General features: G+C 51.4%; 2 protein-coding genes across 6 annotated transcripts in view; one reads left to right on the top strand and one right to left on the bottom strand.

Moving 5' to 3' along the window:
* LOC127586539 (uncharacterized) overlaps positions 1-10,006 on the top strand; it is a 29,389-nt gene extending 19,383 nt beyond the window's left edge. For 4 of the 5 annotated variants that reach the window (XM_052044568.1, XM_052044567.1, XM_052044571.1 and 1 more), the window contains 4 exons: positions 351-713; positions 1,605-1,718; positions 5,220-5,255; positions 8,979-10,006. In XM_052044568.1, coding sequence (XP_051900528.1) covers positions 351-713; positions 1,605-1,718; positions 5,220-5,255; positions 8,979-9,100 — 635 coding nt within the window. In that variant the 3' untranslated portion in view covers positions 9,101-10,006. Of the gene's footprint in view, positions 1-350; positions 714-1,604; positions 1,719-5,219; positions 5,293-8,978 lie in introns of all 5 variants that reach the window. The other variant, XM_052044569.1, reaches the window with a different exon arrangement.
* A 7,715-nt stretch (positions 10,007-17,721) lies between these two features.
* On the bottom strand, positions 17,722-26,084 carry LOC127586521 (uncharacterized). Its single transcript, XM_052044534.1, has 5 exons — positions 26,075-26,084; positions 25,607-25,972; positions 23,593-23,715; positions 19,170-19,237; positions 17,722-18,136 (listed from the first exon to the last, which is right to left on the bottom strand). Exons 1-5 carry the CDS (start codon positions 26,082-26,084, stop codon positions 17,975-17,977), a joined length of 729 nt encoding a protein of 242 aa, XP_051900494.1. The 3' UTR covers positions 17,722-17,974.
* Between the last annotated feature and the right edge of the window lie 400 nt (positions 26,085-26,484).

Raw genomic sequence — 26,484 nt, 5'->3', positions numbered from 1 at the left:
ACCATGGAAACAGGTCGTGTTCACACTGAGCAGTGGGCACCATTCCGCACTAATCCCATTTTCCAGCACTTGGCGGCCCCTCTCCTTCCGTCGCCTGGTGATTCAAGTGCTGGGATAGGTACCTGGGGACCTTCCCAGGTACTCACCACTCTCTGGGTGAGAGAGATTCCATCAGTTCCCCTCCAACGCTGAGCCGGTGGAGAAGGATTGTGTGGTTCAATCAATCCCGGCGTTCCGGGGACTGGAATTTTACACGCATGTGTCTCTCCTTTCCTCCTCGACTGTTGCTTGTGGATTCCCCGGAATCATCTGCTGTGGCCGCCTATTGAGCTCCGTGTCTCTTTCTCCAGAGTCCCCGCTGACGGTGTCCCAGTTCCCCTCCCTTCTCCCGGTGGCGGAAGGAGAAGACGCCAGGCTGACCTGCGTCCTCCAACAGGCAGCCGCGGACGTGAGGAACCTCAGCTTCACCTGGGTCACGGACAGAGCCGAGGTGTCCTGCCCCGTTGTGGCCTCTGGGCGGGAATCCAATCGATGCGACGGTCTGGACCCAAGAGTCTCTGTGGCGGCTCATATCCTGAATAAATCCTCCATCTTAACCATCAAGGAAGCTTCTGTCACGGACAACGGTACCTACAGGTGTCAGGTTACATTCCTCAATCCGCCCAGGAACCAAACGATGGCTGTTGGAGACGGCTCAGTGGTTCTGGTCCTCGGTAAGTGCTGCTTATATTTAAGTTCTAAATGCTGCTTAGAACCTGTCAATCTCTGCCTTAAATACACCCAATGACTTGCCCTCAGTGGCAACGAATTCAACAGATTCACCACCCTCTGGCTGAAGAAATTCCTCCTCATCTCAGTTCTAGACGGACGTCCCTTTATTCTGAGGCTGTGTCCTTGGATCCTGGACTCTCCCACTGATGGAAACGTCCTCTCCACGTCCACTCTATCCAGGCCTTTCAGTATTTGGTGGGTTTCAATGAGATCTCCCCTCATCCTTCTGAACCATGAGGATATTTATCCAGCTCTCTATTGAACGCTGCAATTGACTGATGGGAAGCGGCCAGGGGACTAGGTGTTCTTACATTGAGCTAGTACAGGTTAAATGGGCCAAATGGTCTCCTTTTACTCTGTAGCCATTCCGTGGTTTTATGAGATCTAGGTCAGTCTCTGTGCCCTCTTCCCCATTCCACGGAACTCAAGGTTAATTAACATCTCCCAATTATTCCCGAGGTCCACAGAACTCCCCGTCCATCTCTTCCCGTTCATTCCTGAGGTCCACAGAACTCCCCGTCCATCTCCCCCCGTTCATTCCTGAGGTCCACAGAACTCCCCGTCCATCTCTTCCCGTTCATTCCCGAGGTCGACAGAATCCGTCCCTCCCCGTCCATCTCCCTCCGTTCATTCCCGAGGTCGACAGAACCCGTCCCTCCCCGTGCATCCCCAACTCTTCATTATCTGCTGCTTCTCGTTATTGCCCATCGCACTGGGCAGTGTGCTTCCCCCTGACACACACTGACAGGCACCATGAGGTGTGGCCGCGGCTGTTCAGAGCACAGTTTTAATCGCATTTCATGTTTTGGAAATAACATGACTTTATTTTGAAGAGAGAACTTACCCACATCCTGCCCTGTACGTGCCACTGGCTGTGGTTTCAGCAATTCTGCTCAGCTTTCTACTGCCCTTACTGGCCTGTTTCTTGGTGAAGAAAAGTCACGAAGGTAAATTGGCTCTAATGTTATGTTAGTGTTTTTGAGTCATAGAGTTATACAGCACAGAAACAGGCCCTTCGGCCCATCACATCCATGCTGACCTTTTTTACCCATCTCTACTTGCCTGCATTAGGACTGTATCAAGTCGTCGAGTTTATTGTCATGTGCACAAGTACAGTGAGGTACAGGTGCAATGAACAACTTGCTTGCAGCAGCATCACAGGCATGTAGGTACAGACAACAACACATAGAACATAAGTTACATGTAAAATTATACCATACAGATAAAACAAAACTGTGCAAAAGCAAGACCTTAGTGCAAACAAAGGCACCATCACAGACAAGTCCACGGTAGTGCAAGAGGTCATTCGTAGTGTTCTGTTGCCGAGATAGGGTTAGGGTTGTGCCGGTCGGTTCTAGAACCTGATGGTTGTAGGGAAGTCGCTGTTTCTGAACCTGGTGGTGTGGGACTTCAGGCTTCTGTACCTCCTGCCCGATGGTAGCTGTGAGAAGAGGGTGTGACCCAGATGGTGGGGATCCTTGATGACAGATGCCGCCTTCTTGAGGCGGCACCCCCGATGTACCAGGGGTAGGTTTCCCCATGTCCTCACCCACCACCCCATGAGCCTCTGCTTCCAACACATCATTCTCCGAAACTTCCGCCACCTCCAACGGGATCCCACCACCAGGCACAGCTTCCCCTCCCCCCCTCTCCGCTTTCCGCAGGGATCGCTCTCTTCCCGACTCCCTTGTCCACTCGTCCCTCCCCACTGATCACCCTCCCGGCACTTACCCCTGCAACCGTGCAATGCGTTATACCTGTCGATACACCTCCTCCCTCACCACCAGCCAGGGCCCCAGACAATCCTTCCAGGTGAGGCAACGCTTCACCAGTGAATCCGAGGGGATCACTTCTTGCACCCGGTGCTCCCGGTGCGGCCTCCTCTACGTCGGTGAGACCCGACGCAGATTGGGTGACCGCTCCGTCGAGCACCTTCGCTCCGTCCGCCGCCGCAGCCGGGACCTCCCGGTGGCCGCCCACTTCAATTCCGCTTCCCACTCCCACACTGACGTGCCCGTCCGCAGCCTCCTCCACCGCCACGCTGAGGCCAGGGCCAGGTCGGAGGAACAACACCTCCTATTCCGCCTCGGGAGTCTCCCAACCTGACGGCCTCGACATCGATTTCTCGAACTTCCGGTAACCCCTCCCCTCGGTTGTCCCTTTTCCCCCCTCCCCTTTATCCCCCAATTCCTGTGGCCCTCTCACCCCTTCGCTTTGCCCCTCCCCGACCCTCGCGATCTGCCCTTCTGGTTCCTGACCTCCTTCCCTTTATTCCATGGCTTACTGTCCTCTCCTATCAGATTCCTTCTTCTTCAGCCCTTTGCCTCCTCCACCCGGCACCTCCCAGCTTCTCACATCACTCCCTTTCACTCCCCCCTCCACCCCCACTACCTTCCCTCTCTCACCGGGACTCACCTATCACCAGCCAGCTTGTGCTCCTCCCCCTCCCCTTTAATCCGTCTAAATGTGTCTTAAACTTGGTGATCGTATTTGGTTCCGCCACTTACTCCAAAATAAACTTCATTCATCATAAAAGGCAAACTATATACATTAATAAAACAGTGCAAACCTCTACATTCATTTACGGATCAATCGTTAGTGTTACTTTTTATAAAAACCACAGCACCAATGCCACACCGTTTGGCTCCCTGGGGTGATACCCCAATCCCATATTTACAATACTTAAGGATCTTCCTCGCCTGTCCCCGCCCCTCCCTCTCCAGTGGCAGAAGAACCCTAAACTCCTTCCCCACCGAGCCCTTGCGTTGGCTGCGCCCAGCTTCAGTGCGTCCCTCGGCACGTACTCCTGCAGCCTGGAATGTACCAGTCGGCAGCTTTCCCCTACGGACATCTCGCTGTGCTGGGAGACCAGCAAGTTTCGGGTGAGTTCCAGATACCAACCACTGTGTAATAAAAACCCTTCAAACCTCTTTAAAACTCCTTCCTCTCACCTTACGCCTCAGCCCTTGTGACTGAGCCCCTGACCATAATCTTTTATCTGTGTTAAGAGCTCAGTTTACACCTCATGCACCACCACTTCCTTTCTGTAGGAGGTGACCTGGTGCAGAGTTAATTCCTCTTCTGTTTCAATATCTTCCGGGGAGAATTCAAGAGGTTCTCAGGAATGGGGGGAAAGCTGTAGAAATGTGAGCCGGTCTCCCTGAGAACTGACAGCAGTGATCTAAACACATCGGGTTGATCAGCTGTACCAGAAAATGAAGTCTGACGTCTTTGTCAGTTGGACTCAGTTGCAGAAGGATTGCATATTGTAGTGGGCCTTTTTTTAATATATTTTACAAATATATTTTATACCTAAAAATATATACAGCAAAGACAATCAATACATGTCTTTACATTTGAATCGGAACGGAGGCTGGTGACCAGTGATGTGCCGGGTCGGTGTTGGGACCCTTGTTATATGTTATTTATACTAATGATTTGGATGCCAATGAACGAGGTTTGATCAGTAAGTCCGTGAATGACACAAAATTAGGAGGTGTTGCTGGTAGCGAAGAAGTTTATCGTAGATTCCAGGGGGATCTTGATCAGTTAGGGAAGTGGGCCGAGGAGTGGCAAATGGGTTTCAATACAGGTAAGTGTGAGGTGATGCACTTTGGAAAGTCAAATTGGTGTCGGACTTGTACTGTGAATGGTAGGGCACTAGGGAGTGTAATAGAACAGAGGGACCTAGGAGTATGAGAGCACAGTTCATTGAAAGCGGCGTCACAGGTAGACAGGGTGGTGAAGAAGGCATTTAGTACGCTGGCCTTCATCAGTCAGGGCACCGAGTTTAGGAGTTGGGACATTATCTTGCAGTTGTATAAGTTGTTGGTGAGACCGCTCTTGGAGCACTGTGTACAGCTCTGGTCACCCTGTTATGGGAAAGACGTGGTTAAATTGGAAAGAAAAAGATTTACGAGGATGTTGCCAGGACTCGAGAGCCTGAGTTATAGGGAGAGGTTGGCCAGGCTGGGTCTTTATTCCTTGGAACGTAGGAGAATGAAGGGCGACCTTATAGGTGTTTAAAATTATGAGAAGCATAAATAAGGTGGACGGTAACAGTCTTTTCCCCAGGGTAAGGGGGTCCAAAACTAGAGGGTGTAGGTTTAGGCTGAGAGGGGAAGGATTTAAAAGGGACCTGAGGGGCAAATTTTTCCCGCAGAGGGTGGTGAGTGTACGGAACGAGCTGCCAGAGGAAGTGGGTGAGGCAGGTACACCAGGATCATTTAAGAAGCACTTGGATAGGTACACGGAGGGGTGAAGCTCGGAGGGATATAGGCCAAATGCAGGAAGTTGGGACTAGCTGTGTGGGCACTGTGGTCGGCATGGACTGGTTGGGCCGAAGGGCCTGTACCCGTGCTGTATTGCTCTATGAGTCTATTTGTGCCATCAAACCAATGCATTCTTTTACAAAGCATTAACACTACTCATGTTTCCTCTCTTCTCAGGATCTCCTCAGCAAATGCACGGTCTGGGACGAGCAGGTAATTGGTAATTGGAACTGGTTTATTATTGTCACAGGTACAGTGAAAAACTTTGTTTTGCATGCCATCCATCAGTACATCGAGGTAGTACAGGGGAAAACAATAACAGAATGCAGAATAAAGTGTTACAGTAACAGAGAAAGTGCAGTGCAGGCAGACAATAAGGTGCAAGGCCATGACGAGGTAGATTGTGAGGTCAAGAGTCCATCTTATTGTACCATGGACCGTTCAATAGTCTTATAACAGCGGGATAGAGGCTGCCCTTGAGCCTGGTGGTACGTGCTTTCAGGCTTTTGTATCTTCTGTGGATGGGAGGAGGGAGAAGAGAGAATGTCCACGGTGGCTGCTTTCCCGAGGCAGTGGGAAGTGTAGACAGAGTCCATGGAGGGGAGGCTGGTTTCTGTGATGTGCTGGGCTGTGTCCGCAACTCTCTGCATTTTTCTGCGGTCACGGGCAGAGCAGTTGCCATACCAAGCCGTGATACAGGATGCTTTCTGTGGTGCATCTATAAAAATTGGCGAGGGTCGACGGGGACATGCCGAATTTCTTTAGTCTGCTGAGGAAGTAAAGGTGCTGGTGAGCTTCCTTGGCCGTGATGTCTACAATTGTCTTGAGGACAGTGTGTATGGTGAGTAAGACTATGACCGTGAAGAGTCCGATGGGGAGAGTCCCTTGTGCTGTGTGCCTCGTGCAGTGTCAGTCCTGCAGCAGGCTTTTAACCCTGTGCATTCTGACAAAGCCCACAACACTGAGCGGAGGTGAGGGTCAGACGACCACAGTCAGGTGGAGAGTTAGGCAGAGCACTGGCAGACGAGGCTTAATCCCGACCAGGGTGAGGTAATGCATTTTGGGAAGTCAAGTAAGGATAGAACATACACACTGAGTCAAGTTCAAGTTCAGGTTTATTTTTGGCATGGCACACATACCCAGGGTAGAAACGCCATGAAAATGAGCTTCTTGTAGCAGCAGCTCAGTACATCACAGACATAAGATAAACAAATTAACATAACTTATACATAACTTACACAACAAAGCAAACATAACTGCATTAGCGCAAATTGAGAGAGAGAAACAGTCCGAGGTGGTTTTGGGGTTTCTCAGGTCGGTTCAAGAACCTGACAGCAGTGGGGAAGAAGCTGTTGTTGAACCTTGAGGTGTGGGGTTTTCAGGTTCCTGTACCTCCTGCCTGATGGCGGCATCGAGAAGAGGGCACGGCCCGGATGGCGGGGGTCCCCGATGATAGATGTCGCCTTCCTGAGACGTCGCCTCTTGTAGACGTCCTCGATGGTGGGGAGAGCTGCGCCCGTGATGGAACTGGCCGAGCCCCACTGCTCTCTGTAGCAGGGTCCCAGGGACTGTCGATGAACAGAGAGACCTTGGGGTACAAGTCCATAGTTCCCTGAAAGTGGCAACACAGGTAGATGGAGTGCGCAAGAAGGCGTGTACAGCACACTTGCCTTCATCAGGCAGGGTAGAGAATATAAAAGTTGGGATGTCATGTCGGTTAGGCAGTGAACCACAAAATTGAACATTGAACCCATAACATTGAACAACCAAACTCTGGGGTGAAGGTGCTACTCATGGGGCATTGACTCAGCTAATGTTCTCATTTCAAAGTGATCACAGTTATGTTTATGTCATACATTAGCCAGGATGTATTCCCAACTATGAAACCCGAAGATGTATGGAACTCTCAGCTGGTCAAAGTCGAGTTTATTGTCATCTGCACAAGTCCATGTGTGCACAGGTGCAATGATAAACTTACTTGCAGCAGCATCACAGGCACAGAGCATCAGATAAGCAGCATTCACAAGAAAAAACATAAATTATACACAATGTTTACAAGGACGAACACAATTAGACCAAAAAAAGTCAATTTCAGCGCAAAGAAAGTGGCTGTTGCTGAACCTGGTGGTGTGGGACTTCAGGCTTCTGCACCTCCTGCCCGATGGGAGCTGCGAGAAGATGGCACGGCCCAGATGGTGGGGATCTTTGATGATGGATGTTGCCTTCTTGAGGCAGCGTCTCCTGTAGATACTCCCGATGGTGGGGAGGGATGTGCCCGTGATGTATTGGGCTGAGTCCACCACTCCCTGCAGCTTCTTACATCCCTGTGCATTCGAATTGCCGTCCCAGACTGTGATGCAACCAAGTCAGGATACTTTGAACAGTACAGCTGTAGAAGTTTGTTAGAGTGTTCAGTGACAAGATGAACCTCCTTAACCTCCTAAGAAAGGAGGGTTCCTTTTCCAACTGGACTGATGCTTTCAGACTTTACAAGACTCTAGTTAGACCACACTTGTGTGCAGTTCTGGTCGCCCCACTGTAGGAAGGATGTGATTGCGCTGGAGAGGGTACAGAGGAGTTTGCCTGGATTGGAGGACTTTAGTTACATGGAGAGATTGGATAGGCTACGTTTGTTGTCCCTGGAGTGACCAAGGCTGAGGGGTGCACGAGATGTTGGTGAGACCACACTTGGAATATTGTGTGCACTTCTGGTCACTGAGCTATAGGAAAGAGATTGGAGCAAAGGAGGCTGAGGGGGAATCTGATGAAGTTATGAGGTATAGTATGTGCAGATGGTCAGAATCTTTTACCCATGATGGGAGTGTCTAAAACAAGAGGGTATAGGTCTAAGGTGAGAGGGAGTGGGTCTAGAGAGGATTGGAGGAGAAAGTGGTGGATGTCAGGAATGGGCTGCTAAAGGAGGTGGTGGCATCAAATATCCATCAGGTATCCGTCAGTCATTCAAAGACAGGTTGTCTGTTCTGTAGCGCCAGGCTTCCGCTGGGATCTTGCTGTGCACTTATTGGCCACTGTGTTTCGCACATGACATCAGCCCCTGCATGATCCTACACGAGGGTGTGCGTCAACACTCTGGTCTTACAGCACGTTGAGGACAGGACACCTGGGCCAGAAATAGGATTCCTGTTGGGATCTGGAATGGATCAGTCCCCCTCTGTCAGGGGGATATCTGTACACTGACCGGTGTCTCTCAGTCCCTCTCTCTCAGGGGGATATCTGTACACTGACCGGTGTCTCTCAGTCCCTCTCTCTCAGGGGGATATCTGTACACTGACCGGTGTCTCTCAGTCCCTCTTCTCTCAGGGGGAGATCTGTACACTGACCAGTGTTTCTCAGTCCCTCTCTCTCAGGGGGATATCTGTACACTGACCGGTGTCTCTCAGTCCCTCTCTCTCAGGGGGATATCTGTACACTGACCGGTGTCTCTCAGTCCCTCTCTCTCAGGGGGATATATGTACACTGACCGGTGTCTCTCAGTCCCTCTCTCTCAGGGGGATATCTGTACACTGACCGGTGTCTCTCAGTCCCTCTCTCTCAGGGGGATATATGTACACTGACCGGTGTCTCTCAGTCCCTCTCTCTCAGGGGGATATCTGTACACTGACCGGTGTTTCTCAGTCCCTCTCTCTCAGGGGGATATATGTACACTGACCGGTGTCTCTCAGTCCCTCTCTCTCAGGGGGATATCTGTACACTGACCGGTGTCTCTCAGTCCCTCTCTCTCAGGGGGATATCTGTACACTGACCGGTGTTTCTCAGTCCCTCTCTCTCAGGGAGATATCTGTACACTGACCGGTGTCTCTCAGTCCCTCTCTCTCAGGGAGATATCTGTACACTGAAGTAAGGTCTCTCATATTAAATTCCCACTTTTTCCCTGTACAACTAACTTGCTTTATTTCCAATGTGATTTCTCCACAGCTGGTAATCCTGTCCCTGCCCCCTCTGGTGACCGGAGAGGGAACAGACAGATCAGTGAGTATGAGCAGGAGAGCCCTCGAATTGAAGAGTACCCGCCAGTGTATGTATCGGCACAATTCTGACAGTACTGGGGCCAGGGTGTACTCAAGAGTCGGGCACTTCATAGACATCTGGCTCCAAATGTGGCTGTTGAAGAACTTTGATAAAGATGGACAAACACATCATACAGGGTGAAGATACCTCTGATGTCCTCAATCTCCCAATGGCCCTCAAAGTTTATTATTACAACTGAAGCAAAGTAACAGCCTGTCAGCTCCACAGAAATCTCCATCCAAGAGTATTGATCTGAGTGTCACTGGCAAGGCCAGCACTTATTGCCTATCCCCAACTGTCCTGTGGGACAGTGGGCACAAGCCGCTTTCTTGAACTGCTGTGGTCCTGGTGAAGGTGCTGTTGGGGAGGGAGTTCCAGGATTTAGACCCAGTGACAGTGAAGGAACGGCAATACGTTCGGGGTGGTGTGCCTGGTGGGGGGAGGTGGTGGGTTTGCAAGGTACAGTTGGAGCAGCCTGGGTGAGTATTTTGTAGACGGTCCACCGTGGTGGAGGGAGTCAATGTTTAAGGTGGTGGATGGAGTCCCAATAAAGCGGGCTGCTTCGTCCTGGATGGTGTTGAGGTTCCTGAGTGCTTTTGGAACAGCGGGGAGTGACTGAGAGACACAGATACCCCCCTGTGGAGAGTAATCTGCGGTTCGACACAGGGGGAGAGAACTCCCTGTTCTTCCAGTTTGTTCCTGGGCCACTTACGACCCTCGGAGAAAGTGGATGTGTTCCTGGGAGGGGCGGACATTGACACAAAGCCGGGGGAGCCACCCACGACCCCTCTTACTCGAGCACAGTGATCCCAACACCCGTCAACCAGTCGCCGGCCATCTCGAGGCAGGAGAGGCCAGGGGAGGAACAAAGTTGGGGAGGAGTGTCAGGAGACCGGAATGGTAATCTGACAGGATTTATAATAAAGCTATTTTGTTACTTTCTCCACCCCTTGCTCCTGTGTGTTGCTGCGATGATGTGCTTCACTCCTGGTTACTTCTGCTCCTTCTCCCAGGGAAAGGGAACAAAAAGCGGAGGGGGCATAGGTACAAGGTGAGAAGGGACATTTTTTCCTTGGGGTGTAGGAGACTTGAGGGGTGATCTTAAAGAGGTGTATAAAACCATAGAGGGGCATAGACAGCGTGAATGCGCTCAGTCTTTTTCCCAGGGCTGGGAAGTCAAGAACTAGAGAGCATAGTTTAAGTTGAGGGGGGAGAGATTTAATAGGATCCTGAGGGGCAACTTTTTCAGTATATGGAACGAGCTGCCAGAGGAAGTGGTTGAGGCAGGTACAATGACATTTAAGAGATTCTTGGACAGGTACACGGATAGGAAAGGTTCAGAGGGGTGTGGGACAAATGCTTCGTCGAGAACCTTCACTCTGTCCGCCGCAACAGCCGGGACCTCCCGGTGACCACCCTCTTCAATTCCGCGTCCCACTCCCACACCGACATGTCTGTCCACAGCCTCCTCTGCTGCCACGTTGAGGCCAGGCGCAGGTTGGAGGAACAACACCTCATATTCTGCCTTGGGAGTCTCCAACCTGACGGCCTCAACATCGATTTCTCGAACTTCCGGTAACCCCTCCCCTTCTTTTTCTTACCCCCCCCCCCACTCCTTTGTCTTCCCTTATTCCTGTGGCTCCCTTCCCCTGCCTTGATGACCTGCCCATCTCCTCTCCTCCCCTCCCCTCCCCCATCCCTTATTCCATGGTCCACTGCCCTCTCCTTCCGGATTCCTTCTTCTTCAGCCCTTGGCCTCTTCAACCTATCACCCCTCAGCTTCTTACATCTTCTACCCCTCTCCCCCACCCACCTACCTTCCCCCCTCAGCAGGACTCACCTCTCAGCTGGACTCGCCTCTCCCCTACCTGCGTGTGCTCCTCCCCCTCCCCCCCACCTTCTTATTCTGGCTTCTGCCCTCTTCCTTTCCAGTCCCGATGAAGGGTCTCGGCCCAAAACGTCGACTGTTTATTTCCCTCCACGGATGCTGCCTGACCTGCGGAGTTCCTCAGCACTTTGTGTGTGTTGCTGCAGGCAAATGAGACTAGCTTGGGTGGGAATCTTGGTCAGCATGGACGAGTTGGGCTGAAGGGCCTGTTTCCGTGCTGCACGACTCTATAAACTCCCAGAGCCAATGGAGTTCAGAAGGATGGCAGGGAATCTCATTGAAACCTACTGGATACTGAAAGGCCTGGATAGAGTGGACGTGGAGAGGATGTTTCCATCAGTGGGAAAGTCCAGGATCCGAGGGCACAGCCTCAGAGTAAAGGGACGTCCCTTTAGAACTGAGATGAGGAGGAATTTCTTCAGCCAGAGGGCGGTGAATCTGTGGAATTCGTTGCCACAGAGGGCTGTGGAGACCAAGTCACTGGGTGTAGTTAAGGCAGAGATTGACAGGTTCTTGATTGAATGGGGAGAAGGCAGGAGAATGGGGTTTAAAAAAAAGTTAGCCATGATTGAATTGGCGGACCAGACTCGATGGGCCGAATGGCCTAATTCTGCTCCTATACCTTACAGTCTCATGGGAGTGCCGGTGTGTGACCTGGTCACTGGGCCTGGGACAAGTGACGGGGACACAGACCCACTCCCAGGGTCCCAGCAGTGAATGTCCCCATGCCCAGGTCTAATGGAGCAATTAGAGTCATACAGCACGGAAACAGGCCCTTCGGCCCAACTGGTCCATGCCAACAAGATGCCCATCTGAGCTACTCCTGGAGTCAAGTCAATGCCTGCACAGAACAATGAACAACACAGTTCCCTCGTCAAAGGGATTCTCTCGAGATGACCCTTCAGCAATTGGAAGCCATTCTGTCCTTCTATCCTGTTCTGCCGTTCAATAAACTCATGACCGATCTGATCCTGACCTCAGCACCACTTTCCTGAGTATTTGACCTTCCCTGTAATCCCAGCGTTTTGTCCATTGTGATCTTTTCAATGGATCAGCCACCTTAGATCTCTGGGGTGGAAAGTTCCTGAGATTGCAGGTCCTCTGAGAGGGGAAGGTCCCCCACAGTGTGGCCACTCACTAACCATGACTGTTTTCACACAGAACATTACAGCACAGTACAGGTCCTTCAGCCCACGATGTTGTACTGACATTTTATCCTGCTCTAAGGTCTATCTAACCCTTCCCTCCCACATAGCCCTCCATTTCATTCATGTGACTATCTAAGAGTCTTTTAAATGTTTCTAATGTATCTGCCCCCACAACCTCTGCCGGCAGTGCGTTCCACACACCCACCACCCTCTGTGTAAAAAACTTACCTCTGACATCCCCCCTATACCTTCTTCCAATCACCTTAAAATTATGCCCACTCGTGTGAGTCATTTTCGGCCTTGGAAAGGGTGCCTAACTGTCCACTCGATCCATGCCCCTTATCGTCTTGTACACCTCTATCAAGTCACCTCTCATCCTCCTCCTCTCCAAAGAGAAAAGCCCCAGCTCGCTCAACCTATCCTCATAAGACATGCTCTCCAATCCAGGCAACATCCTGGTAAATCTCCTCTGCACCCTCTCTGAAGCTTCCACATCCTTCCTATAATGAGGCGACCAGAACTGGACACAATACTCCAAGTGTGGTCTGACCAGAGTTCTATAGAGCTGCAACATCACCTCGCGGGTCTTGAACTCAATCCCCCGACTAATGAAGGCCAACACACCATACGCCTTCTTAACAACCCTATCGACCTGCACGGCAACTGTTTTCCCTCGGTCGAGGCCCCCCTTCCGAGCCAGCCTTCCACTGGACCGGCAGAACAACTTCCAACTTAACCAGGAAGCTGCTGGAACCTCCAAACCCCCGATTTTCTGGATTTTCATTGCCGACGCTCTCTCGTTCTCGCGAAGCTTTCTCTCGACCAAGACGCTGCCACCCAGCTCCTGACTCACACCGTGTCCCGCTCACACCTCACTGCACGGGCTCCCGCTCCGGCAACGCCTGAGATTTAACATTCCCGGCACTTTTCCTAAACGCCACCACGCCGCAACAGCCAGGATCTCCCGGTGGCCGGGCCGTTTCAATTCCACTTTCCACTCCCACACTGACATGTCTGTCCACGACCTCTACCTCCACCTTGAGGCCAGACGCAGGTTGGAGGAACAACACCTCATATTCCGTCTTGGTGGTCTCCAACCTGACGGCATCAACATCGATTTCTTGAGCTTCTGGTAACCCCTCCCCTCTGCTTTACTCCCCCTCTTTTGTTTACTCTCATTCCTGTGATCCCTTCCCCTTCCGACCACATTCCCTTTATTCCATGGTCCACTCTCCTCTCCTATCAGATTCCTCGTTCTTCAGCCCTTCTCCACCTACATCCCCTCTCCCCCACTCACCTACCTCCCCCCCCTCCCTCCCTCACCTGGATTCACCTATCACCTGCCAGCTCGTGCTCCTCTCCCTCCCCCCACCACCCTTTTATTCTGGCTTCTGCCCTCTTCCCTTTCCAGTCCTGATGGAGGGTCTCGGCCCGAAACGTCGACTGTTCATTTCCCCCCTTGACCCGCTGAGTTCCTCCAGCATTTTGTGTTTGTCGCTCTAGCTTCTTCTAGTTAGGAAGAAGAAGGCAGCATACAGAAGGTGTAAGCAGCAAGGATCAGACAGGGCTTGTGAGGAATATAGAGTAGCAAGGAAGGAACTTAAGAAAGGGCTGAGGAAAGTGAGAAGAGGACATGAAAAGGCTTTGGCGAGTAGGGTTAAGGAGAATCCCAAGGCTTTTATCTCGTATGTGAAGGGCAGAAGGACGGCTAGGGTAAAGGTAGGTCCAATTAGAGACAAAGGTGGGACGGTGTGCCTGGAAGCTGTGGAAGTGGGTGAGGTTCTCAATGAATACTTCTCTTCAGTATTCACCAAGGAGAGGGGTCTTGATGATGCTGAGGACAGTGTTGGTGAGGGTAATGTTCTAGAGTACGTAGATATTAAGAGAGAGGATGTGTTGGAGTTGTTAGAAAATATTAGGACCTCTGCCTCCACAGATGCTGCTCGACCCGCTGAGTTCCTCCAGCAGTGTGTTTGTTGCTCCAGATTCCAGCGTCTGCAGTCCCTAGTGTCTCCACTGACCACACTTATGGTCCATCCAAGATTTCTTTTGATCTCAGCAGGGCAGCTGAGTCAAAGCACATTCTGGAGTCTCATAAAGGCCACACCAGATGAGGATGGCGGATTATTTTTCCCGAAGGTCCCTGATAAACAAGATGGATGTTCACAACAACCTAATTTAGATTATCATTACAGTGACTTTATTGAAAATAATGGCACGATGACACAGCCTCTGCCTCACAGCTCCAGAGACCCGGGTTCGATCCCAACCTCCAGCGCTTTGTGTGTGTGTGTGTGTGGAGTATGGACATTCTCCCTGTGACCGCGGGGGTTTCCCCTGGGCGCTCCAGTTTCTTCCCAGATCCCAACGACGTGCGGGGTCGGTGGGTTAATTGGCTGCTGTAAGTTGCCCCCCTAAATGTGTGGGTGAGGGGTAGAACCTGGGGGGAGCTGATGGGAATGTGAGGAGGATAAAATGAGATTGGTGTAAATGGGTGGTTGATGGTCAGCACGGACTCGATGGGCTCAAGGGCCTGTTTTTGGTGCTGAACGATTATAAATTTCACAGATGGCAGGGTCGGATTCGATCTCTGGTTGTTCAGTAAGTCTGCCACTCTGCTGCTGTGCCCAGATGTGACGGGAACACTCCCCACTTGCCCGGATAAGTGTGGCTTCAACAATGAAGAAGCTCAACATCATCTAGGGCAAGGCAGCCCGGTCGATCGGCACCCCATCCACCCCCCTAAAAACCCCCTCCCTCCGCCACAGCACACTGTCTACAGAGCACACCGCGGTTACTCGCCCAGGCTACTTCGACACTGCCTCCCAAACCCGCCACCCCTCCCCACCAGGAAGGATGAAGGCAGTGGGGTTCAGGGGAACACCACCATCCGCAGGTTCCCCACAGCACCCTAACTACATCCCAATAACCTTCAACGTCAGAGTCTGAATCGCTACTCAGCAGAATCACGGGAGACCTTCACCAGGATTGGAGAGGTTCAAGGAGGCGCCTCCCCTTCACCTCAGGGGGCAGTTAGGGATGGACAATAAATGCTGGTCTTGCCTGGGGGCGGAGAGACTTGTGGACACAGCTCAACATATCATGGAAACCGGCCTCCCCTCCACGGACCCTGTCTGCACTTCCCGCTGCCTCGGGAAAGCAGCCAGCATAATCAGAGACCCCCCCCCCCCCCCCCACCCCGGACATTCTCTCTTCTCCCCCCTCCCATCGGGCAGAAGATACAAAAGCCTGAAAGCACGTCCCACCCGGCTCAAGGACAGCTTCTATCCCGCTGTTATAAGACCATTGAACAGACCACTAGTACGATAAGATGGACTCTTAACCTCACAATCTACCTCGATATGGCCCTTGCACCTTATTGTCTGCCTGCGCTGCACTTTCTCTGTAACTGTAACACTATATTCTGCATTCTGTTATTTTTTCCCTTGTACTACCTCGATGCACTGTTGGAAAGAATTGATCTGTATGGACTGTAGGCAAGACAAGTTTTTCACTGGACCTCAGTACATGTGACGATAATAAACCAATTTACCAGTTGAGGACCGTCTGGTCCCGTGGACCTTTGGTACCATCCAGTGGCTGATCTGTCCTGTCTCAGTTCCCTTCACACACGGTCTCTCAGCCTCACAACTCTCACCAACACCCGACTCTGCATCGATTGCCTGCCTTCTGCCACCCTCTGGGCGGAGATACTTCCCAAATGGGGAGATGGCCGGCAAGGCCGGCGTTTGCTGCTCTTCCCTGACGAGAAGGTGGGGACGGGGGTGTGGGTGAGGCCCCTCCTTGAACAGCGGCTGGTTCTTCTGGTGAAGGTGCTCCCACGCAGAGCTGCCGAGTAGAGACTCGGACTAAACCACAATGAAGGAGCGTCAGGAGATGTTTCCAAGTCGGGACGGCGTGTGACCGGGAGGGGAACCTGCGGGTGGTGGCACTCCCCTGCTCCCGCTGCTCTCGTCCTTCCTGGTGGGGGGGCGGGGGGGGTTTTGGGAGGTGGTGTCGGAGTAGCCTGGGTGAGTAAACAAGGTACACTCTGTAGACGGCGCACTGTGATGGAGGGAGGGGTAGTTAGGGGGTTGGATGGGGTGCCGATCGAACGGGCTGCTTTGTCCCGGGATGGTGTGGAGCTTCTCGGGAGTGGTTGGAGCCGCATTCACCTGGGCAGGCGGGGAGTGTTCCATCCTGACTCCTGACCTGTGCCTTGTAGATGGTGGAAAAGGCCTTGGGGTGTCAGGAGGTGGGTCACTCACCACAAGATCCCCAGCTTCTGACCTGCTCCTGCAGCCACGGTATCTATGTTACTTGCCACTTATCAGCCCTTAGCTGAATGTACCTTGTAAATGGTGAGAAGTAACCCAAGTAGCAGGGCAGTTCTGTTTTAGCACCAGTGGACTTAGTGGAGAAAGCAGTTTGGATCCCATTACAGCAGCAGGGAATTTAAACTTAATTAAATAAACCTGGACGTTAAAATAAAATGCTAATTGTTCTGGTGACTGTAGAACCACCCGATTGTTGAAAGTGATGTCAATCTGCCAGCCTTATCTTGTAGGTCTGACCGGACGTGACTTCAGACCCGCAGCAGGGTCAGAGTCATAGACAGATATAGGGTAGAATCAGGCCCTTCAGCCCATCGAGTCCATGCCGACCATCAACCACCCATTTACACTGATCCCATTTTATTCTTCCCACATTCCCATCAAACTCCCCCCAGATTCTACCCGTCACCCACACGCTCGGGGCGATTCACAGCGGCCAATTCTATTCCTGGATGATTCAAGTGCTTGTCTGGACACTTCTTAAATGCTGTCAGTGACACTACTTCCACCGCACTCTCTAAGGCAGTGCATTCCAGGTACCGCTCTCTGGGTGAAGGTTCCCCTCAGATCCCCCCTCACCCTAAACCTACGTCCTCCTGTTTTGTCTACCTCTGATATGGGGGAAAGGTTTCCTGCCGTCTACCTTATGTGCAGAGATTTACTAGAATGTTGCTGGGTCTTCAGGAGTTGAGTTACAGGGAAAGATTGAACAGGTTAGGACTTTATTCCTTAGAGCGTAGAAGAATGAGGGGAGATTTGATAGAAGTTTACAAAATTATGAGGGGTATAGACAGAGTAAATGCAAGTAGGCTCTTTCCACCTAGATTAGGAGAGGTAAGTACGAGAGGATATGGCTTTAGGGTGAAAGGGGAAAGGTTTAGGGGGAACATTAGGGGGAACTTCTTCACTCAGAGAGTGGTGGGAGTGTGGAACGGGCTGCCATCTGAGGTGGTAAATGCGGGCTCACCCTTAAGTTTTAAGAATAAATTGGATAGATACATGGACGGGAGAGGTCTGGAGGGTTATGGACTGGGTGCAGGTCAATAGGACTACTGGAATAAAAGTTTCAGCACAGACTAGAAGGGCCGAATGGCCTGTTTTCTGTGCTGTAGTGTTCTATCATTATACCCCTCATAATTTTTGATACCTCAATCAAGTCCCCTCTTAACTCCTCTGCCCCAGGGAGAACAGACGCAGCCCTCATCACTGAAATGCTCCATCCCAGGCAACATCCCGGTAAAGCTCCTCTGCACCCTCTCCAGTGCAGTCACGTCCGAATGTGTGCAAGATCTGGCAGCCACAGGGAGGGCACAGGTGTGATTCCAATGCGATTTATTAACAGCAAAGCAGTCAGAAAGTCGGCGAGGCTACGTTGAATATCTGCAGGTGGCTCGGCCTTGCAGGGCGGTAGTGACTGTGAATCCCCCAGGTCCAGTCCTGAACCAGTCAGGGTGCCGAACACCATTCACCGAGAGCATCAGACCCTGATAGCATAGAAGGGCGAACCTCCGTTGGATACTGCTGTGTCCTTCCTCAAGGACTTCCCGTGCACAAAGAGTACTCAGAGAGTCGGATTTCCGAGTATGTTGCTTCCTCCCTGGATCCGGCTGCCAGTTGACTTGGCATCGAGAGGTCCACTGGCAGTGGCGGTCTGGTGTCCAATCCCTTCTCCTGGTTTGGCAACAAGCTGTGGAGCTGTGGCAAATGGGGCAGTTAAACCATTTCATGCCCAAGTCCAGGAGACATAGGTCCAGGGCACGGCTGGGGAAGATTGCTGGTCATGGAACTGAGGCTCAGAGAGCAGAAAGATCCCGTGACAGGTGTCGGAACAGGCAGGAGTGCAGTGTGGGAGTCCTCTGTGCTCTGGAAGGAGGGAGGGAGGTCGAACGCCCAGTGTGTTAACTGTCACACTCTCCCATTTGGTCCCATCCTTCATCCTGATGGATGGGAGTGTTGCTTCTCGGGATTAATTTTATCTTGTTGGCCTTAAACTCCTTGCCTGTCTGTCCATGGTCTGGGCCGCTTTGATGGTACAGTGCAAGGGAACTTTAGTCTGTGTCTATCCTGTGTTGTCTGTACCCTAGGAGCATCTGATGGGACAGGGTAAGAGGGAGCTTCACTCTGTGTCTGACCCTAGAGTGTGTGATGGGTCAGTGTAGAGGGAGCTTCACTCTGTGTCTGACCCCGGGAGTGTGTGATGGGGCAGTGTAGAGGGAGCTTCACTCTGTGTCTGACCCTAGAGTGTGTGATGGGTCAGTGTAGAGGGAGCTTCACTCTGTGTCTGACCCCGGGAGTGTGTGATGGGACAGTGTAGAGGGAGCTCCACTCTGTGTCTGACTCTGGGAGTGTGTGATGGGACGGTGTAGAGGGAGCCTCACTCTGTGTCTGACCCCGGGAGTGTGTGATGGGGCAGTGTAGAGGGAGCTTCACTCTGTGTCTGACTCTGGGAGTGTGTGATGGGATGGTGCAGAGGGAGCTTCACACTGTGTCTGACCCTGGGAGTGTGTGATGGGACATTTGGATTATTTAAAATAATATTTTGGGTACGGATGTCTCACAGATGAACGAACTGATTGCCCAGGGACTCAGTAAGTACAACAGGCAAGATGGACATACGAGGTGGGATACTGACAGAAACTGGGAACACGGAACCAGAGAGTGGGAGGTTAGATTATTCCAGACCAGCAAAGCGTCGGAATTCAACCTCGCTGCCGATTGTTGAACTTACCTTGTCCTCTGATGACTGGGAGCGATGGCCAGCTCCTTGTTTGTTTCTCTGTGATTCTGGTCTCAGTCCTGAAAAGAAAGCACCCACATCAGTGGACAGGAAGGACCGGGGTGGAGGGTGAGACAACTGGGGGCAGGGGCTCGCTCATCTCCTCAACACGACAGCATCCTGTACAGTCTGCTCACCTCCTGAAAGGTCCACAGCTCACCAACTGCCCCAGAGTGTACTGTTGGAAGGTAACTGGTTCCAGGGATGGTTGGGTTTGCATAAGAAGGTTTAAGGTGAGAGGGGAAAGATTTAATAGGAGATACAAGAGAGGCTGCAGATGCTGGAAATCTGGAGCAACATACAAAATGCTGGAGGAACTCAGTGGGTCGGGCAGCATCTGTGGAGGGAAATGGACAGTCGACGTTTCGGGTTGAGACCCTTCATCAAGACCCAATCCCGATTTAATAGGAACTTGAGGGGCAACTTTTTTAACAAAGGGTGGTATGTATGTGGAACAAGCTGCCAGAGGAAGTGGTTGAGGCAGGTACCATAATAAATTTTAAAAGACAGTTGGACAGGTATATGGATAGGAAAGGTCCATAAGGTTGTGGGCCAAATGGGACTAGCTTGGATGGGGCGTCTTGGTTGGCATGGACCAGTCGGGCCAAAGGGCCTGTTTTCCATGCTGTATGACTTTGTGACTCTAAGAGAGATTCGGTAGGCTGGGATACATTAGGAGACTGAAAGGAGATCTCATTGAAGCATACAAAGTTCAAGGGTTTCACATGCCTCTGCTGTCTAGGAGTCTGGGAAGTTGAGATGCATGGGGGGGGGGGGAGGTGGCGGGGAAGCTCAGGATAAAGGGTGGGCCATCTTATCTCCGGGTTTAGTGAATCTTTGGAATTCTCTCCTCTGATCGTCGACGTTTCGGGTTGAGACCTTGCCTTAGGATAAGGGATAGTGCTAGAAAATGGTGTTGAAGTAGAAAATCAGCACGGGGGCACAGAAGGAGGCCATTCAGCCCATCGGTTGTATGGCAGAGCGGGGCTCAAGGAGCTGGATGGACAATTCCTGCTGTACCTCTGACGTAAAGGCTTGGAGAATGGGAGGTTAGAAAGGAGTCATTCCCCTGTCTGCATCAACAGTGCTGAGGAGGAGATGGTTGAGAGCTTCAAGTTCCGAGATGTAAAAGTTACCAACGACTTGTCCTGGTCCATGTGGAAACTATGTCCAAGAAAGGACACCAGTGCCCCTACTTCCTCAGAAGGTGAAGGAAACTCGGCATGTTCCCAATTATCCTCACCAATTTTTACGGATGCACTACAGAAAGAATCCTACAGGGATGCATCACGGCTTGGTACAGCAACTGCTCTGCCCAAGACCGCAAGAAACTGCAGAGAGTTGTGGACACAGCCCAGCGCACCATGGAAACCAGCCTCCCCTCCTTGGACTCTTCTCGCTGCCTTGGGAAAGCAGCCAACATAATCAAGGACCCCTCCCACCCCGGACATTCTCTCTTTTCCCCTCTCCCATCAGACAGAAGATACAAAAGCTTGAGAACACGCACCACCAGGCTCAAGGACAGCTTCTAAGGACACCGCATGTTCCCTCTCCATGGTTACCCGCGCATGGACATAACCCCGGCACATCTCCAGGCAGTCCGCCCAGGCGGAATTCTCCGCTAACCGCTTCCAGGACTCACGAGTAACAATCTTAGCCAGTCCCAGCAGCAAGTTTACTCAGACCTCCTCAGCCCCCCTCCTTACTGGATGGCCGCAACTAAATAAGTGGGGTTAAAATGCAACCAGAAGGCGAGGAGCAGCCCCCGCAGATATGCGAAAAGGGGCTGCAACCTCGCACACTCCATGTACACTTGGTACCCAGTCTCCTCTGGCCCATAGAAGCGACAGGCAGCTGGGAGATCTGTGTACAAACTAATAAACTTGTTACAAGGCACCGCCCTGTGCAGCAGCCTCCACCCCAAGTCCCCAATGTACATGGGAAGGAAACCCCCATAAAAGGACCCACTTGAGACCCCCCCTTGCTCCCAGGTGGAAAGACTGACTGCCATGGCGTGTTGGGACAGTGGACAAGGGCTAGGGTGTGGAGCAGCAGCCCATACGGGTACCAGCTACCTGCATCTCCGAAGGGTACAGTTAGTGGTAATGAAAGGCAGCTCAAGCTGTGTGGGGCCGGCTCCCAGATAAGATTCCAGGGCCTGGGCACAATGAGCAGCTCTGGCCGAGCAACCAGAGTCGCTCCACACACCTGAGCCGCACTGACACCCTATGATGTAGGATGGGGTGGCCTATTCCCTCAGCCAGAACACCACCCTCTGCCAGCAGAGGGGGCTCCCGGCTGGAGGCAACCATGTTCCAGGCTCTTAGCAGGTCCTGATAGAAGCTGGGCAGCCTCCGCAGAAGTCAGCGGCCCTGCCGGAGAAAGTACGTCGCCAGCACATGCCACCTGGGAGGGTACTCAGCGTACAGGAATCTCTGCAGCGTCCTGAGGCAGATAGCCGCCAGCCGTGTACGTACCCACACCAGTGACTGTCTGCCATCCCCTATCAGGAGACTTAGGACCGCTGCAGAGACCCAGTGTTTCCTATTGTCCCAGAAGAAGTCCACTAACTTCCCCTGCATTCTCTTGGCAAAGGCTGTGGGTGGGGTCAAGGTGACCATCTGGTACCACAACATGGAGGCCACCAGATGCTTTATGACCACCACCCTGCCTCGATAGGAAGGCACCCTGAGGAGGCCTGACCAGTGCCCTAGCCTGGGTTACGACTTTCGTCTCCAAGTCCTGCCAGTTTGCCACCGTGGGCACTCAGAACTCCAGTATACCTGGTAGTTTCCCCCTTCGTACCGCACAGTAAATCAACCCTCAACGTCCTCCTCCCGGGCCAACTGCATAGACAACTGGCGCCAGAAAGAGATAACGTTGTGGAGGGTGCGACGCTTGAATTTGTGCCGGATGGCAGTGGTCTCGGACCTTACTTGTCCCAAGAGGGCAAGATGGGGAAGGACAGCCTCATTGGGAATGAAGAGCTTGAAGTATCCGAGGACAATCTGCTATGTGGGAGCGGTCACCAGCTCCAGCTGCAGGAAAGTCTTGTACACCGTGAGCCCCCTACTGAGGGCCCGATGCACCAGGTCGTCGGTCTGCAGGTAAAGCACTGCCTTCCCAAACTCCTTTTCAGAGGCTAGCATGCCACCCATACCAGCCAAGTCCTCCATGGCCTCTGAACACGCTTCCAAGGTTAGTCCAGGGGGCAAAATGCATTGCATCCAGCGTTTAAGCTCCACCGTCTAATACAGGACGCTGTCTGAGGGGGTAGAGGCAGCTACCTTTTCGTAGTCCCTCGGAAATCCGCGACTCCCAGATGACAGATCCAGCATGGTGGCACTACAGTCCAAAACGAAACGAAACAATAGAATAAACGCTGCCAAAGTCTAGGTAGCAGCGCCTGTTGATAAAGTCACATGAAGCAAGTGGTGTTCTGAACTTCTCGCTGCTCCCTAGGTTCTACTGCGTCAGCAGATCCCGTCGGTCCGGCGGCCTCAAGGTTGTGGGCCCCACGAAAAGCTGGAAAATAGCACTGGCAGCCCTAGATTAGCCTTTCCTGATTAGACAGCGAGATGGAAAAGAATCTTCCGTTGTCGTGGCAGTAGTGAACACCCCACACTCGATGGACCTTTACTAGCAAGACACCAGCTACTTCCAACGCCAGGAAGGGCTCCGACGGGGCCAAAAAATTCCAAGGTCACGAAAGGTTGAGACGTCCAAAGAATACCTCTACACCCAGACCAACGGGGACACATGACGAGACAGGAGGGAGGGGGTTCCTCCAATGTTAGTGGGAAACAAACAATGATTCCCTCCCCACTGTAGGAGTAAAACAGCTTCTGGTAAAATGCTGTGGCGAGAGAACTTTGCAGCTAGCAGCTGCCAACAAACACAGTCTAAACAGTGAAAAACTTCAACAGAAGTTTCCACAGTGGAACAACCACTCAAGGTGCTCAGGAGTCCTCTGATGTTTCAGGACAACATTATCCAATGTTTTTCTTTCGGTTTCTTCCAGCTCCATCAGAACAAGTCCACTCTGTGTCTGACTCTGGGAGAGTGTGATGGGACAGTGTAGAGGGAGCTTCACTCTGTGTCTGACCCTGGGAGTGTGTGATGGGACAGTGTAGAGGGAGCTTCACTCTGTGTCTGACCCTGGGAGTGTGTGATGGGACAGTGTAGAGGGAGCTTCACTCTACCTCAGCAATGTTCAGCATCAAAAGCAGGAAGAACTGCAAATTCTTTGTTATCTCTATGCCAAGGAACTGCAGACTGCCTCAGAGAGGGAGCCTCCTGCCTGGAGTCAATCCCGTACCTCAGTGCTTGCAAGAAGCACAACAATTGCTCGGGTAATCGCTTGGGGCATACTTACCCGTCAGCCCTTTGCCTCTACACAGGATACATATCATGCACAACAGACAGAAGGGGATCCCCGTGGCCAAGAGCGCTGGAAGGGACGTACAGACGATACGACTACTGTCAGCTGATGTTTCTTCTGGAAAGAAATGAAACCGCCCATTAAACACAGAAACTCTACCCTGTGCAACATTGCTCCTGTCTCATGCAGTTCCCCCAAGGGATTAGTGAACAACTGGTTGCAAAAGGGGTGACATAGTGGCTGCCTCACAGCTCCAGAGACCCTGGTTAGATCCGGACGTCTGGCGCTGTGTGTGTGTGTGTGTGTGTGTGTGTGTGTGTGTGCGCGCGCATGCATGCGTACGGAGTTTGCACGTTCTCCCTGCGACCGCGTGGGTGTCCCCAGGTGCTCCGGTTTCCTCCCCCATCCCGACGATGTGCAGGGTCGGTGGGTTAATTGGCCGCTGTAAATTGTCCCCCTGGTGTGTGGGTGAGGGGTAGAATCTGGGGGGAGTTGACGGGAATGTGGAGGGAATGAATAAAAGGATTAATGTAGGATCGGTGTAAATGGGCGGTTGATAGTTGGTACAGATTTAGTGGGTTTGAAGGGCGTGCTGTTTCTCTCTCTGCCTACCATGTGTCCAACATTACACTGTCATTACAACTTCAAAACATAGACCACAACATTCTCTGGGGCAATCAATGGAAGGTGTCCACATACCAGCCATCTGGAGCAGTAGGGAATTTCAGGAGGTACAGAAGCCTGAAGTCCCACACCACCAGGTTCAGGAACAGCTACTTCCCTTCAACCATTCGGTTCTTGAACCAACCGGCATAACCCTAATCACTACCTCAGTACAGCAACACTGGGACTACTTTGATCACTTTGCACTAAAATATTTTTTTGTGTTCCTTCTTAAAAAAATAGTGTATAATTTATGTTGCACTGTACTATTGCTGCAAAACAACAAATTTCACGATATATATCAGTGATAATAAACCTGATTCTGGTTCAATTTACATTTTTCTTGTGAATGCTACTTATCTGATGCTCTGTGCCTGTGATGCTGCTGCAAGTAAGTTTTTCATTGTACCTGTGCACACATGGACTTCTGCAGATGACAATAAACCCAACTTTAACTCTAGATGTAGGGAGGTGTTTAGCTGTCTATGTGGGTCATGGTGTTGGAATGAGGGGTCATCCATTCAGGACTAAGATCCATTTGGGACGTGCATAAAGCAATAAACTTGACTTTGATTTTCAGGGCACTTATACCATGCATGTCTGCCTACGACAATAATGTGCATATGAAGATAAACTGGTTTATTATTGTTATACATACTGAGGCTTTTCACTGTACCTCAGTATATGTGACAATAATAAACCAATTACCAATTTAAAATTATGAGGCTATAGCTGGGGTAGACTGCAGGAAACCTTTCTCTATATCAGAGGTAGATAGAGCTCGAGGACATGGATTTCGAGAAAAAGGTTTGGAGGGGATCTGAGGGGACTCCACACACAGACAGCACTGGAGGTCGGGATTGAACCCAGGTAAAAGACAAAGCTGAGTTTATTGTCATCTGCACAAGTCCATGTGTGCACAGGCGCAATGAAAAACTTACTTGCAGCTGCATCACAGGCACAGAGCATCAGATAAGCAGCATTCACAAGAAAAATATAAATTAAACATAAATTATACACAATTTTTACAAGAAAGAACACAATTAGAACAAAAAAATCCAAGTCTATTTTAGTGCAAAGTGATCGCAGTGTCACTAAGCTCGAGTGATTAGGGTTGTGCCGGTTGGTTCAAGAACCAAATGGTTGAAGGGAAGTCGCTGTTCCTGAACCTGGGGGTGTGGGGACTTCAGGCGTCTGTACCTCCTGCCTGATGGGAGCTGCGAGAAGGTGGCACGGCCTGGATGACGATGGATGTTGCCTTCTTGAGGCAGCGCCTCCTGTAGATACTGCACTGTGGGGCAGTGGTTCTACCTGCTGCCCCTTCATAGCCTTCACGTTCATTTACCTGGTGCAGTGACAATGAGGGTCGTTCCCTCTCCGCACCCGTGTCTGATTGGAGTTGGTTTCTCCACTTGAAGGTTACAGTAATAAGTAGCATTGTCTTTTAGCTGAACATTCCTGATGTGTAAGGTAGAAACCTGAGCACTCCAATTGCCAGCGAAATTGATTTTATTCTCCACGCCCTGCTGAGGGCAGACTGTCACGGGTGCAATCTGACAATCGATAAGCTTGTGCTCTTCCCGTTTCCATTCGACGAACGCAGTTGTTACGTTGTCCTGGAATGTAAAGTTGCAGTGCAAAACCACGTCTTCCCCTGCCGTGACCTTGAGATATGGCGGTGACTGTGAGACCAGGATTCCTCCTTGCGAGCCTGAAACAGAGAGAGGCTTTGATTCCGCCTGGTGTAAAACTGAAGGTCACAGAGTCATACAGCAAATAAACAGGCACTTCTGTCGCCCATGACCACACTGACCAGTGGGCATCCATCCGTATTAAGCCCACTTCCCACCACTTGGCCTCTCACCTTCTATCACTGGGCGATTCAAGTGCTCGTCCGGACACTTCTTAAATGCCGTCAGTGACTCTGCTTCCACCACTCTCCCCGGCAGTGTGTTCCAGGTACTCACTGCTCTCTGAGTGAAAAAGCTCCCCCTCAGAATCCCTCTAAACCTCTTCCCCTAAATCTACGCCCTCTAGTTTTATCTACCTCTGATATGCGGAAAGGTTTCCTGCAGTCCACCCCAGCTATACCCTCATAAGTTTAAATCGGTTTATTATTGTCACATGTACCGAGGTACGGTGAAAAACTTTGTTTTGCATGCCATCCATACAGATCATTTCATCACATCAGTGCATTGAGGTGGTATAGGGGAAAACAATAAC

Source organism: Pristis pectinata, chromosome 37 (genome assembly GCF_009764475.1).
Source record: "Pristis pectinata isolate sPriPec2 chromosome 37, sPriPec2.1.pri, whole genome shotgun sequence".
NCBI lineage: Eukaryota > Metazoa > Chordata > Chondrichthyes > Rhinopristiformes > Pristidae > Pristis > Pristis pectinata.
This window is presented reverse-complemented; position numbering and strand designations above follow the sequence as displayed.